At 37.6% G+C, this 14,146-nt stretch overlaps 2 protein-coding genes across 3 annotated transcripts; both read right to left on the bottom strand.

Annotated features, from left to right (window-relative positions):
• Positions 1–5,591: 5,591 nt before the first annotated feature.
• LOC114363431 (uncharacterized) lies at positions 5,592–6,866 on the bottom strand. The gene is made up of 2 exons (XM_028319144.1): positions 6,645–6,866; positions 5,592–6,232 (listed from the first exon to the last, which is right to left on the bottom strand). Exons 1-2 carry the CDS (start codon positions 6,835–6,837, stop codon positions 6,048–6,050), a joined length of 378 nt encoding a protein of 125 aa, XP_028174945.1. The 5' UTR covers positions 6,838–6,866; the 3' UTR covers positions 5,592–6,047.
• An 831-nt stretch (positions 6,867–7,697) lies between these two features.
• On the bottom strand, positions 7,698–10,537 carry LOC114363432 (putative odorant-binding protein A10). 2 transcript variants are annotated; one of them, XM_028319145.1, is made up of 4 exons: positions 10,437–10,537; positions 9,627–9,804; positions 8,788–8,987; positions 7,698–7,756 (listed from the first exon to the last, which is right to left on the bottom strand). In XM_028319145.1, the coding sequence occupies exons 2-3, from the start codon at positions 9,802–9,804 to the stop codon at positions 8,839–8,841; spliced, it is 327 nt and encodes a 108-aa protein (XP_028174946.1). In that variant the 5' UTR covers positions 10,437–10,537; the 3' UTR covers positions 7,698–7,756; positions 8,788–8,838. The 2 variants fall into 2 exon arrangements, with proteins under 2 accessions (XP_028174946.1, XP_028174947.1); XM_028319146.1 differs by lacking the exon at positions 10,437–10,537 and adding an exon at positions 10,358–10,387.
• Positions 10,538–14,146: the final 3,609 nt, after the last annotated feature.

Genomic DNA, 14,146 nt, shown 5'->3' with positions numbered 1-14,146 from the left:
GTAGTTGACATTATATGTATAGGTAATTTTAGTATTTTTAATTTATTATTTTTGAATTGACATTAATGTAATTATTGACCCTGAGTTGTCTGACATTAGTTTTTATAAATGTGAATTATATTTTGTTAATGAATGTAAATGACAACTACAGTAATAATTTTGCATGCCTAAAGGTGGAAGATGGAGATACCTACTTGAAAAATTGTAACACCTACTGATGTAAACCCATTTTCGCAAAATAAATGATTTGATTTGATTTGATTTCAAACACTTGTAAAAATAAAAAGTAATTAAATCAAAAGCAGTAAGTATCTAGTATTGATATCAACTTCGAAGCAAATGACTCCCAAAATAACTTTCTACCCCTTTTACACGTTTGTCATGAATTATAATATTAAGGAATTGTTAAGCAAAATTTCAAGTAGATTGAACCAAAAAATCACTTTGTCCCATACAAACTTTGCCCCCTTTTTTCACCCCCTTCATTTCATGACCCCATTTCGGAAAATCGGATGCCTACGTCATACAAAGAACACACCTTCCAACTTTCAGGTCTCTACGATATCCGTCAGTCATTTAGGACAAAGCATTTTTATTAGTTGTCCAATACTCTNAAACTGACACGCGTCCGTCCTCCGTAAGCGCCACCGCGCGACTGATTGAGATGGTCCAAGCCGTCATGGACGATTTTTTCCACATTTTTTAACATAGTAACTAAATAAGACGCAATATAAAAATTTCATCCGTTAAAAGCCCTCAAGTTATTTCTGAACTTAAGTTTAGTAAAAGATTTAGAATCTCAAATCGCTTATTTTAAAAATAAAACCATAAATAGAAAACGAATAGAGGTAACTTTGGGAATTTATTCTATCGAGTCAACTTCATCAAATCGTGTTTCCTTCCGTTAATAGCTCTAGAAAATATCCTCAACTATGTCCAATAAAAATCTTAGCCTTTAATTTTACTGTTTAGTACCTCAAAAATGAAAAATGAAAACCTCATTTTCGCCATTTTCTCTGCTACCCGGCCTTAAGTTAAAAACTTAACTGGAAAGCCAAACTCGAATGCACTTTTTTGTGTAAGCTCTACTTATTTTTCATACAGTTAGAAATGAAAAAATCCAATGATGTCAGCTGACTCAGGCGTAAATTTTCTAATGAGATTCGCGTAAAAGTGAAAATCTAGTACATCTTCAATATTATTCTGTTCACTTCGCATGTGGGTCTGTGTAAACGGTAAACATAGGGTTACCATATCTAAAATTTGGAAACCAGGACAAGACGCGTGAAAACATAGGATTTTGGTGCCCAGAACCAGGACATGTCAGATTTGTAAAAGTCACTGAATAAAAAATATCAAAATGTCACAAATCAACATTTTATGTAAGTATCGAATGTAGCGAATCGCTATATGCCGCGGCCGCGGCAGCTGCCGTCGATTCATGATGCGATGCATACAATGCTCGTAAAAAGCCGGATTGATTTTTTTAAGCCCAGACAAAGTACAAATGAGCCCCGGACGACCTTCTAAACTGAGTCCCTAGGACAAATCTGGGGAAACCCGGATTGATGGCAACCCTTCTTCTTCGTCGCTACACCAGGTCCGGTGGCAAGCCTCACAATCCGTCGCCATTCCTCCCGCACTGCAGCCTTTCTTGTGCACTTGCGGAGTGGACCATTGAGTGCGGTTTTGACCTGGTCAGTCCAGCGCATGGGCGACCTCAACCTTGCCCTGCACGAGAAGTCGTTCAACAGAAGCGACGTCTCCACGTGTAATATGGTCAAAGAAAGTGAGAATACGACTTTGGACATGGCAACCCTACCCTAGGTAAATAGCATTGGTAATATATGTAGTTAAGAGCGGATTTTCCTTAAGAATGCGTACGCGCATAGAGTCAGTGAGAGGTCAGAGAGTCACTTGCATAAAACATGTTTTGGTTGCAATAGCGGGCTATAAAGCCTCTTTTTTGTTTAATGTCAGTTTTTCTTGATGGAGGTAGGACAAATAAAGGAAATCCTTGGGCTTTTGTTTTTAACCCAAAAAACCCAAACGGTTGTGTGTGCTAAGTCCAAGGCCATAGTAAGTACTTGTAATAAGAAAAATAGAGTAGGTATTAAAACAAAATAATTTATTTGGAAATCAGAAACGTTAAATAGACTTTGTTTCACAAATCAAAATGTTTACAATGTCTTTTTCTGTAAAATTATAAGTAGGTAGGTATATCAGTTTTTTTGCTTCTGGTAGAGGTAGAGCAGAGTTTACAATATTGTTGCAAGTTCTCACACATTTTCTTATTATAAAAACTTTTTTACAAAACCACCTCTAAGATCAGCCCTTGTTAAAATAGCATCACATAATCAGTTTACATTAGCTGTAAGTGGAAGACGGTGGCTGACAATAATAATCCAGTAATAACAATAATTATTTTAATAACACCGTATTATTTTCAATTGACTCTAATCGCATACGGCACATTGTTAAGTGTTCATTAGTGTTATTAAAACCTTTGCTTGTTTGACACAAAGAATTATAACGTGTGTAATATTTTCGTATAAAGTGGATTGTCGTTTCAGATCGCAGAGTTAGAAAATAGCAAGCATTTGGCACAGGAATATTTAAGCCAGTGTTGCCAGTCGGGTCCATGTATGGAAAATGAATACAATTGATCATCAATCGTTTACCTAAATTCGAAATTTTGACCATTCCATGAAGACTGAAAAGTGACCGGTCGTATAAAAACGTTTCATGGATTTGCGTTTTATTATCGAAAAACATTCGCTAAATCTCATTTTTTTTAAACAAATAATAAATCAAATTCATGTTTAACACGTTGAGTGCGAAACCAGGTCTATAGACCTTGTGTACGTCTCGCTTACCGTGCGGCTAAGAAAATTATAGTCTTCCTTGTCGTGCGAAAGGCATAACTTCAATTGGGTCCGGTGTAGGAAAGTGATGAATATATATCNCTAGGAATAAATGCAGAGCCTCCTCATTAAGATTGAGACATTTCAATTTGAGATTTCACTAGACATTGATTACAATCTGACATGGAGTTTTCTAATACTTTTGACATACCAAGTACAATGTAGTTGACATTATATGTATAGGTAATTTTAGTATTTTTAATTTATTATTTTTGAATTGACATTAATGTAATTATTGACCCTGAGTTGTCTGACATTAGTTTTTATAAATGTGAATTATATTTTGTTAATGAATGTAAATGACAACTACAGTAATAATTTTGCATGCCTAAAGGTGGAAGATGGAGATACCTACTTGAAAAATTGTAACACCTACTGATGTAAACCCATTTTCGCAAAATAAATGATTTGATTTGATTTGATTTCAAACACTTGTAAAAATAAAAAGTAATTAAATCAAAAGCAGTAAGTATCTAGTATTGATATCAACTTCGAAGCAAATGACTCCCAAAATAACTTTCTACCCCTTTTACACGTTTGTCATGAATTATAATATTAAGGAATTGTTAAGCAAAATTTCAAGTAGATTGAACCAAAAAATCACTTTGTCCCATACAAACTTTGCCCCCTTTTTTCACCCCCTTCATTTCATGACCCCATTTCGGAAAATCGGATGCCTACGTCATACAAAGAACACACCTTCCAACTTTCAGGTCTCTACGATATCCGTCAGTCATTTAGGACAAAGCATTTTTATTAGTTGTCCAATACTCTATCGTTCCAGGTATGTCATTAACAGGAGGGCGCTACTATCTTAATGGGTTATTTATAAATGCTAAATAGTAAATATTAGTTTGGATTGTGAAATATCCTATCCTACTAATATTATGAAGGCGAAAGTTTGGATGTCTGGATGTCATGATGTCTGGATGTCATGATGTCTGGATGTAGCTTTCCCTCCGCAACCTTATTGGTATTCCATGATTGTATGTGTCTTTTAACTTATTTCTGTTAAACATTTCATGTAAAATTTGTCAACTCCATTTACATCTGCATCTGTAAACAAGGGTTCATGTTCTTCAGCCCAGATGCCGAGTAAACAAAATCGTCTTTCAGTGACGTTCAGCTGCCCCTATATTTAACCCACTGACCTAATATTTTATTATTTATTGGTATCAGTGTGCTCTTCTAAAGAGTGTAAGACGATTGTATGTAGGTACTATTAAAATTTAATTTTAACTCATTGTTTTTGTCTCATATTTGAGGAATGTACTATGTATGTATCATGAGTAGAATCTTCGTTTAAAAGGATGCGAACCATTTAAATTTCAATAGGTAGACAAAATTGATAATTCTTATTTATCAAACATTTTAGCTTTCTCCAGTAACACTGATATTATTATACTGTGACTCATCAAAGTCATCATTGTCAAAAATATTGACAAATCGCGAACTGTCACGTCCAACAAACTGACACGCGTCCGTCCTCCGTAAGCGCCACCGCGCGACTGATTGAGATGGTCCAAGCCGTCATGGACGATTTTTTCCACATTTTTTAACATAGTAACTAAATAAGACGCAATATAAAAATTTCATCCGTTAAAAGCCCTCAAGTTATTTCTGAACTTAAGTTTAGTAAAAGATTTAGAATCTCAAATCGCTTATTTTAAAAATAAAACCATAAATAGAAAACGAATAGAGGTAACTTTGGGAATTTATTCTATCGAGTCAACTTCATCAAATCGTGTTTCCTTTTTTTGGTTATTTGATAAATTTCTCCAAAAAATGCCCCATTAACAGGTGGTTTTTATTACTTTTTATTATTCTCCATCGTATTACTTTTGTAAAACCAAAAATCGCATGTCTCTATCCCTATCACAACGTTTGCAATGATCGTTTGAACAAAGCCTCTACGGGCGCGCCATTCAACGCTTTGTTAACAACGAAACTGAAAATGGCTCTAGATTTGTAATTTTGATAAAGACAAGTTAGATTTCAAATAAAAACAAAAGATTTCGAAGTGAAATAAGCATTTTAGTTAAAATTAAAATTGTCTCTACCTGTAGCGGAGAATAATGTTGTGGCAGGCCTTTGTTCAAACGATCATAGCAAATGTTGTGATAGGGATAGAGACATGCGATTTTTGGTTTTACAAAGATAATACGATAGAGAATAATACAAAGTAATAAAAACCACCTGTTATAGGGGCATTTTTTGGAGAAATTTATCAAATAACCAAAAAAACACGAATTTAAAAGCAGATTTTTTTTAAAAAGTATCATTTTTTATTATTTGTTGGCATTTTTTGTGTATTTTATGTATTTTTTTAGTATCGCCTGTTATTTAGCATTATTACTGTTTTTATTTTATCAGAATATACTGCTTAGTTTAAAAGTTATTACGTTTTCTTTACAACAAGTAATTGGAAGAAAAAAAAATCTATAAAAAATTAAAAAAAAAACTCAAAAAAAATTTGACCTCTTTTTTGTCGATAAAAATAGGTCTAGTTTCATCTATTTTCATATGTACACTTTAACGTGACTCACACTGTATTATAGCCGCCCTAGGGGGCGCTGTTTAATTTTTCATACAAAATTTTTCGATGACACTTTGAATACGCAACGAAACGAACTCGAAAGTTTTTCCTACTAGAGGTACAGATCGCCATCGCCGACACGATCAAAGGCTAATGACAAGTCGCGCGACCCATGACAGTTCACACGACCTGTCATTTTCCTATGATGGCGTCGTGATCGCGCCGGCGATGGTGATCTGCAGGCGTTGGTGTGGTTGAAGCATTACTTACTCGTATTTATTTACATAAGTATACAAAATATACAAAAAATACCTTTTACAAAAATAACTATACAAAGTAGGATGCCATCTAAACCTTGATAAGTAGGGAAATGTTTTACTGCACTACAGGTCATCTCTGGCTGGTAACTGTAGTAGCAAGTACTTTAACTATAGTGCACTCGAATAGAAACTGTCTATATCCTCTGTATCTCTACTAGCAATAGGTATTTCAGTTAGCAATCAAAGATAACTCGGAGATACGAGTAGAAAGGCAATCATTGTTTGAAAAGTTTTAGTCTAGTCCAGCTTCTATTGACGCAGATCTGTTTATGTGGTCTTTTCAGTATCAGACAGACCCCCTTGGAACATGTTGGTCATCTTGTTGATGAACATGGTGATGATCTGAGACTCCCCCATGGACCGGTGGAGGGCTTTCATGGCGTCGCCGAACTTCTGCTTCTCTTTCGCCGTGCAGTTTGCGCATGATGTAGTGACCATCTCGAAAATGTCATCTGGATTGTAAATTTTGTCATTTTTAAGATCGAAATTTTCCTAAAACTGATATAAGGTATTTAGGAATAGGTAGGTGCATGTCCTGATTAGAAATAAAAAAGAGAAATAAGAAGTGAAACAGTTAGTATTACATAGTCCTACTAGCTGTGAGTGTCTCTAAATTAATTATTTTTGAGTTTTGCATTGTGCATCATGTCATCTTGCCTGAATAGGTAAATAGTAGAGACATTGTGCCAACAGTAGAGTCATATAGGTACTACTAGATTTCTGATATACTAACTATGAATATCTTTAGGACGTATGGACGACGATACATCGACTTAAAATTTAGTGTTATCCTAAATATCCTATTTTGCAAGTAAAATGTAAATATGTTTGATAGCGTTTGTGAATCAATTGAAGCCTGCTTACCTTTCATCTCCTTATCTTCTTTATTAGCACACTTAGTTTCATCCCTCACACATTCAAAAAGCGCTCTCGATCTCGTCGTATTTAGTAAAAGTGTCTCCATGTCAAAATTGTCGTAGTTATGTAACTTTGCAAAACACTGCACACACAGAAATACCATCAGATGTGATAAAACTAGAACTTTTCTGTGAGACATCTTACTTGGACTAAGGAAAGGTAGAACTAGTTATCACATACGGTTTTCTCGTTGGGCCTATTTATGGATAATAAAACAATGCCCTAATTAAACAATCGCTATTGTTCCTTTGACGTAAACTTCGATGTTACGTGATTGTGAGTAATATTGCAGAAATGGGCTGGCTTTTGCCTAAACAGGGTGATGGAGATTTAGCCAGTCATATTTATGCTGGTCAATGGAGATGGGCAGGCCACACTGCACGGATGAACCACGATCGCTGGGCCAGAGAGACCTTGGAGTGGAGACTCTGCAATGTCACCCACGGCAGAAGAAGACAGTCTAAAAGATGGACAGATGACATCCGGCAGCAAGCTGAAATAAACTAGATGCAAGTGGCTGGTCCACCTTGTGGGTGGACGTCCCACGCTGCGTTTTCCGGTACGTGGCCCCCACTCCAGAACCTTGCTGCCCCATCGACCGTCAGTTCTGCGTACTATGTGTCCTGCCCATTGCCACTTCAGCTTGCTAATCCGTCGGGCTATGTCAGTGACTTTAGTTCGTTTACAGATCTCCTTATTTCTGATTTGGTCAGCTGGGGACACTAGGCGGTGGAAGGATGAAGGGAAGGCCTATGTTCGAAGACGAACCCCAAAGGCTGTTAATAGATAGTTTTGTTTTTGTCAATGAATTAAAGAATCTCTGTCTGTAAGCGTAAAAGTAAAATGTTGATTCCTAAAACAATCTCAAGAGCAAACTCATGGTTGTGAGAATAACACTCACTAAAAGTGTTTATTTCTATAGGAGTAGGCCATAGGTATTAGTCTAATAAATTTTAGGTACTCATTCTACACTAAAAACGTCAACATAAAATAATCAAAATTCTTTACAAACTTTTATTGCTTTGAAATCGTAATTAACTACTGGGCCCTAATGGGTACTAATTAATGATTAAACGAACTTAAAAAGTGAAGTTCTATCATAATTATGCGAGGGCTTTGTCCGAAGAGATTAGAAATAAGAACTATGTAGTATCACGTACGGTGATGCCAGTTTACGCACTGTTAGTTGAGGATATTTTTTTTTTTTTTTTTTTTTGTGGATATCTCAGTTTACATCCCATTTGACATTGGTATCCGTCGTCAGTTAGTTTGGAGTAGTAATTTGTATTTTTTATCATTTCACTAATATGGGGGTTTGTGTTTTTAATAATATACCTACATATGAGTATATGATTGTTAAAGACGGGTGGGAGGGTTTCTAATCTCTTCGGACAAAGCCCTCGCATAATTATGATAGAACTTCACTTTTTAAGTTCGTTTAATCATTAATTATGCTCGTGCTTTGTCCTCGAGATTAGAAATAAGAACTATGTAGATTTTGAGAGAACTGATGTGAAATGATAATAAAAACAAAGCTGTTTATTACTTTGCAAAAATAATAAATCATTAGTAAGAATACAATGCTTGTTTTATAATTACTATTAAGTGTGACATAACTGTCATAGTTACCCGAGTGAATACTTTCGTATAATTGAAAACCCTCAGACATAAAACACAACTGGCATAAAGAGACAACCCGGGATGGTTGTTCGCATTATGGTAATGTGTAACGATGATCTTCCGTTCGTCGTTGAACCGCTTGAACGACGTTCAGCACCCCATATCTTCTGCTCCAATTTATTTATTTTCTTCAGCAAATGTTCCTTATCCTCATTTGACGTTTTTCGTTCGGCATTTTGACGACACAAAAACACTATTTTTAACACTGGGTACGTATTTAAGTAGAAGAAGTGCGAACTGGCAGAGCACTGAATCGTGACTGACGACGGATACCAATGTCAAATGGGATGTAAACTGAGATACCCACAAAAAAAAAAAAAAATATCCTCAACTAACAGTGCGTAAACTGGCATCACCGTACGTGATACTACATAGTTCTTATTTCTAATCTCGAGGACAAAGCACGAGCATAATTGCAAATTGTCATAATACTCAAATGTAAATATTTAATTTCTTAATATCATTCGGTCTTGGGCCTGTACTTGCTGACTACCGCGTTGTACTCATTCGGGTATTTCTCCAGCACGAACTTGTTTATTTCTTCGTACCTCTTCTTCTGTTCTGGGGTGCATTTGCCGCAGTTTGTGGCAATGAGGTCTGGAAGCATGTCTGTGGAACAAATTGTATACATAAGTTTTATTCAAAACTATCGGCCGCCCGCGACTTCGTACGCGTGGATCCCGTTTTACCCCCTTAGGTGTGGAGTTTCGTAAAATCCTTTCTTAGCGGATGCCTACGTCATAACATCTACCTACATGCCAAATTTCAACCCGATCCATCCAGCATTCCACCAGCGGTTTGGGCTGCGCGTTGATAGATCACTATGTCAGTCAGTCAGTCGGTCACCTTTGAGTTCTATACATATATTTAGATTAAAGCCGACGAGACATATAGTAAAAGTTAAAGGTAAGTACATTTATAAATAGTACTATGTGGATACCATGTGTGTAAGTATATGAATTTACCAGCCAATATATTGTCCCCCAAATTTGGTAGGGCATAATAACTTTAACGGACGTATAAGAGTGCCCTGAAAAGGGCCTATGTACTAATAAAGAATTTTAATTTGTGGGAATAGTATACCAGTAAAGTACGAATAGGTAAGTATGTTTCGAAAGAGAAAATAAGGGTTCGTAGAACTTTTAAGTTCGGTGTCAAAATCTCTCTCTGTTTTCTGGTTTCAAACAAGTGAGTCAAATTACAATGTAATATTTGGGAAAATACGCAATTCTGCACTTCGCAACCTACCTTTGTAGGCCTGGTAGTCCCCGCAAGGCAGCTCATCAGTCATGCACCCCACCACCTGCTTCCTGACCGCATCGTCAGCCAATAGCTTCTCCATGTCCGTGTTAAGCAGGTCATCCAGCTTGTCGGCCGAGGATACCATCACCAGCGCCGAAAGGCAGATTAGGATGAACGTCTTCATCTGTGAAAAATATACCCTCATTATCATCATTATCAAATTGAGAAACACGAGTCTCAGCGTGACATTTTTATATGAGTAAGGGTGGACCCGACTCGAATCTCAGAATAAATCGTCAGTTATTCGACATTTACATGTATTATGTAGATAAGTAGGTAACTAAATTTTGTGTGTTCCCAGCTGTTCCTATCGCCCCCCGTCCTGGGGGGCTTGTAGGGCCCGCCGTGTAGGCGGGCAATCGCCGGGAGGGGCTGTGGTAGAGAAGGGTTTGTCCGGAAACCTTTTTCTCCCACTAATGGCGAGTGACGGAGCACCGGGGTCTTTTTAGTGGGTATGCCTCGTCATTCTGACTTGGTGAGCCCAACATAACCTACCCTGTCCCCACAGGTTAGGTATGCGATTCAAGTTGGCACTATTAACTGACTCTACATTTATTCATCATCACTGACATAGTACAAACTTTAACTCTTATTTTGACTTTAATTTAATACTCTAAGCTATATTATATTCACAACACACTACATTTATTTTACAGTAGAAAATGTACATTTTGCACCTAAGACAAGTATTTCTTTGCGGGCAGCTAGTTGCTGGTAGTTTTTAGTAATTAAATAAATTAATGTCGTTTTTCTTACCTTTTCAGTAGCTGAACACAGATTATCTAGGATCCTGTACCGTGAGAACTGTCTTATATACCTGCAGGAATCATCTGCTGAAGTGTTTCGTCATTACAAGGAAAACTTTTAATTAGCTTAATCACCCCATTAGCTATTGCGAATCTCACATTTCATAGACAATGTAAAATAGATTAGGAAAGTCGCAATTAAATATTGAATGAACAGTAAACGCCTATTACCTTTTAAAAACGGTTCTACTACCTATGACTCAAATTAACGTAGTAAGGTAAACAAAAAAATTAATGACTGTTTTACAAGAATAGATCCGTTGCAAACTCGATGTTCGATTGTCTATGTGAATCAGCGAAGATAAAGGTAATTAATAATTATAGGATTCTAATCAGACTATTTTTGTATTACTTTATTATCATAGTTCGTTTCAGCCAAATGACGTCCACTGCTGGCCATACAAAGGCCCCATGGATTTCCAATAAAACTGATCCTTTTTTTTTTTTACCCAAGAAAATGGCCTATCCATACCTACCGCCGGGGGACGGCAGGTTATGTGGGGCTCGAACCAACTAAAAACCTGGGGTGTTCCCTCTGCCGCATAGTGGTCGGCGCCTTGGGTACTAGAAACGACCAAGGCGCCTTCCGCGGACGTCCCGCCCTACACGGCGGGACCCAACACGCCCCCACCTAGTGGGGGGCCGACAGGATTAGCCGGGACCACGAGGCCAATCCCGTCCGACGGCGGTGGTAACCTGTGCAATGCAGGGGGAGGCGCCCCCGCGTCTCCAACCTGCCACCACCAAGGGGAGGAAGAAGCGAACGGTCATACAACCGCCTTCTAACTCCCCTCCTCCGTCTGCGAAGCGGGGGTGCAGAGGGGTCGTCCTCGCGTTCCCGCTCCGCCGCCTCCTTCTGCGAAATGACATCTTCACAGAAAGAGGCCTCCCAGGCTTCGTCGCCACCGAGCATAGCGGTAACCATAGTCGGGAGCGAGAGGTCCTGGCCAACCACCGCACAAAGGACACGGCGCTGCTCCTCCCAGCCTGGACAGACTGCGAGGGTGTGCTCCACCGTGTCCGCTGCAATAAAACTGATCCTGCGTTTTCCGTATCCAAGTAGGGTACTTCCCGCGACCTTCACCAGATCGTGCTGATGCTATTTCTACTAATGAGAACGTTATTTTAGTAAGTTATTTGCAAGCATAGCTGACCTATCACACACTGATATTTTAATCCGTGTGTTCAAAAATTATTGAAAAAGCGTTTTTAATTTTATGCGTTATTAATTACGTGATGTTTATTTTTAACCGACAGGACAGTTTCAGTATGGGAAAGTTTATTATTCTGTTAAAAGATAAATCTGACTATTGAAAAATCAGCTCTTAGTTATTAACTGCTTGTTGCTAGCTCATATCTAATTGTCTGTTTTTTTTTAAAAAATATTGGAAATCCTATAAATTCTTTGCCTAAATTCCTATCGCAAATAGCCAATAGTGGAATGCTGTGGGACCATTATGTTGCTGATTTAATGATTTTTGGTAAAAAAAGTACTTTTTTTTGGTTAATTGTCAAATGCCTTTTCGCTGTTATCGGCTGTGTCCTCATTCAGATTTGTTATGACTTAACTATTTATTTAGACACGTGTCAAATTTCCCGTTTCATCGCGCGATTATTTCCCGTTTAATAAGAATGTACTTCAGAGGGTGCCTTTGGACCTTGGAGAAAAACATTTAAACTACAATTTGTTACAAAAGTATCAAAAAGGGTGAAATAGGGAAGAACTTTTTATATGGGGAACATGTGGTTTTTATACTAAATTCAATGCTTTATGAAAGAGCACAAGGCTTCGTATGACCAGGCCTGGCTCACTCCGCGCGGTAGGTACATCTGTTATTTACCTACAGCGAAGCGGCCCGCGGGTATTATATCAGTCGAGTGTCACGCGCGCAACCGTCGGGACATGATGTTTTGCCTTTAATTAATAATATATTTTATTTATTTATTTATTTTGAATACTATCTATGACGTTTTAAGAATTTTATGGTTAAAATATTACCTTTTACCTTTCCCTGTAAGTAAATGACACGGAAGCGTAACATCGGGACACCAAATTACGACTAGCTCTTTTTTAAGCTAGTTCTTTTACCATAATGTATAGGTACCCCAACAATCATCATCATCATCAACCCCAACAATATTCAAGAAAAAATAAATTGTTGCCAAAGTACAGCGAGTAACATTAGAGTAAGTTTGCGCAAAGCCAAGTATTTTCGTTCTAGGATGAAGCCGTTTCGTGTTTGGGTAGTAAGTAGGTAGGTATGATGTCATTCTTTCTTCTGTGATAGTGGGTATGTTTAATTTATTTGTCTTATGTTACAATAGGTATGAATGAATGAAGACATTGTATTAAAATAAGATTTTTTTATCCTAAGTAGGTATATTTAAAATGTTATTTTTTACAAAGGTAAAATAACAATAATACTTACCTACATACGTACCTCATTACAAATACATAACTAGATTAATTCTATTTTTTCACTAGATAGCATAGCAACCCTAACAGCGTAAGAAGAGTTCAGAGACACGCGATAGAAAGAGACACAACTTGTAGGTGAATAAAATTGTAGGGTACGTAGTGCTGTGCGAGCTGAATTACACTGTATCGCGTGGTAGCAAGACTCGCATTTGTTTAAATCGTCTTGCGGAGTAATCCTTCTGTAGGTACTACTATTATTTATTCTGTGGTATGACCCGGAATCTACTCGTAACAATCAGTCAAGAGGTACTAGGCACTTTTGGCATCTGCCCAGGTCCCCATAATCGGAGGCCTCTGTCTCTTCCCGTATCATCTTCACTGAAGAAAGTTTTCAAACAGTATTAACCTAACTATTATTGTACATTATCGCTGAAAAGCCTACATTATTTCGATTCTTTTTTTATCAAAAAAGGGTAATCCTTAAAAACCCAGGGCCCCCAGTAGATTAAATCCGGCTCTGCTCGTACTTGAGGCGTCAGCAGTTACAATGCAATTACAACACAAGACGCGGAAAGTCCCCTTGCGTGACCGTAGGATAAGTAGGTAAAGATATAGCGATTAATTATCTACGCTACCGCTAGGTAAGTAAGACCGATGCACCTTCGATCATTGGTAACTTGCAATTAATTATACTATTTTGGAAGTCTATTTATTCTCATTCATATGCACATTGTACGTAATTGGGGTCAAAAGGTCACAACTCTAGTGTTAGGCTTAATGCTTCTTCTTCTTAGTCGGACACTCGTGTCATAGTGGTCGCGGTTGCACTGTCAAATTACACGGTGGGGTGTTCGATGCCATCTCCGAGGGAAGCTCTCCTGGCGATGTGCTTCCATTTCTGATGGTTAAAGACACATTAAGGTTCCCTAAAACTTAAGGTTAATTAGAAACTTCTACTTTTCACTGGTTGGACCTCGGAGGTCCAGTGTCAATAGAAATAGGAACTATCAAAATAATAGTACGAGTATTTTCCTTCACATATTGTCGCTACTGTAGACTAAGGTCCTGTCAATCACAAGTGGCGACAACTGGTGAGCGCGATACGACACCCTTCATGAAAGCTGCTGACGATTTCAAATGAATACGTTTACTGCTTCACGGCAGTACACGATACATCATCTGATGAACTGCTAATAGAGCTATTAATTTAAAGATGTAAATATAGAAAAGGACTCAAGTTC

The sequence above is a fragment of the Ostrinia furnacalis genome, unplaced genomic scaffold (genome assembly GCF_004193835.3).
Source record: "Ostrinia furnacalis isolate ACB-3 unplaced genomic scaffold, ASM419383v2 OfSCF7119, whole genome shotgun sequence".
In the NCBI taxonomy this organism is placed as follows: domain Eukaryota; kingdom Metazoa; phylum Arthropoda; class Insecta; order Lepidoptera; family Crambidae; genus Ostrinia; species Ostrinia furnacalis.
This window is presented reverse-complemented; position numbering and strand designations above follow the sequence as displayed.

Excerpts from the sequence above, each read along its gene's own strand:
- LOC114363431 (XM_028319144.1), bottom strand. The coding sequence starts at position 6,837 with ATGTCTCACAGAAAAGTTCTAGTTTTATCACATCTGATGGTATTTCTG. Across the intron at positions 6,233-6,644 it reads AGAAGATAAGGAGATGAAAG|ATGACATTTTCGAGATGGTC; the intron begins GTAAGCAGGCTT and ends TTTACAATCCAG.
- LOC114363432 (XM_028319145.1), bottom strand. The coding sequence starts at position 9,804 with ATGAAGACGTTCATCCTAATCTGCCTTTCGGCGCTGGTGATGGTATCC. Across the intron at positions 8,988-9,626 it reads GGACTACCAGGCCTACAAAG|ACATGCTTCCAGACCTCATT; the intron begins GTAGGTTGCGAA and ends TTTGTTCCACAG.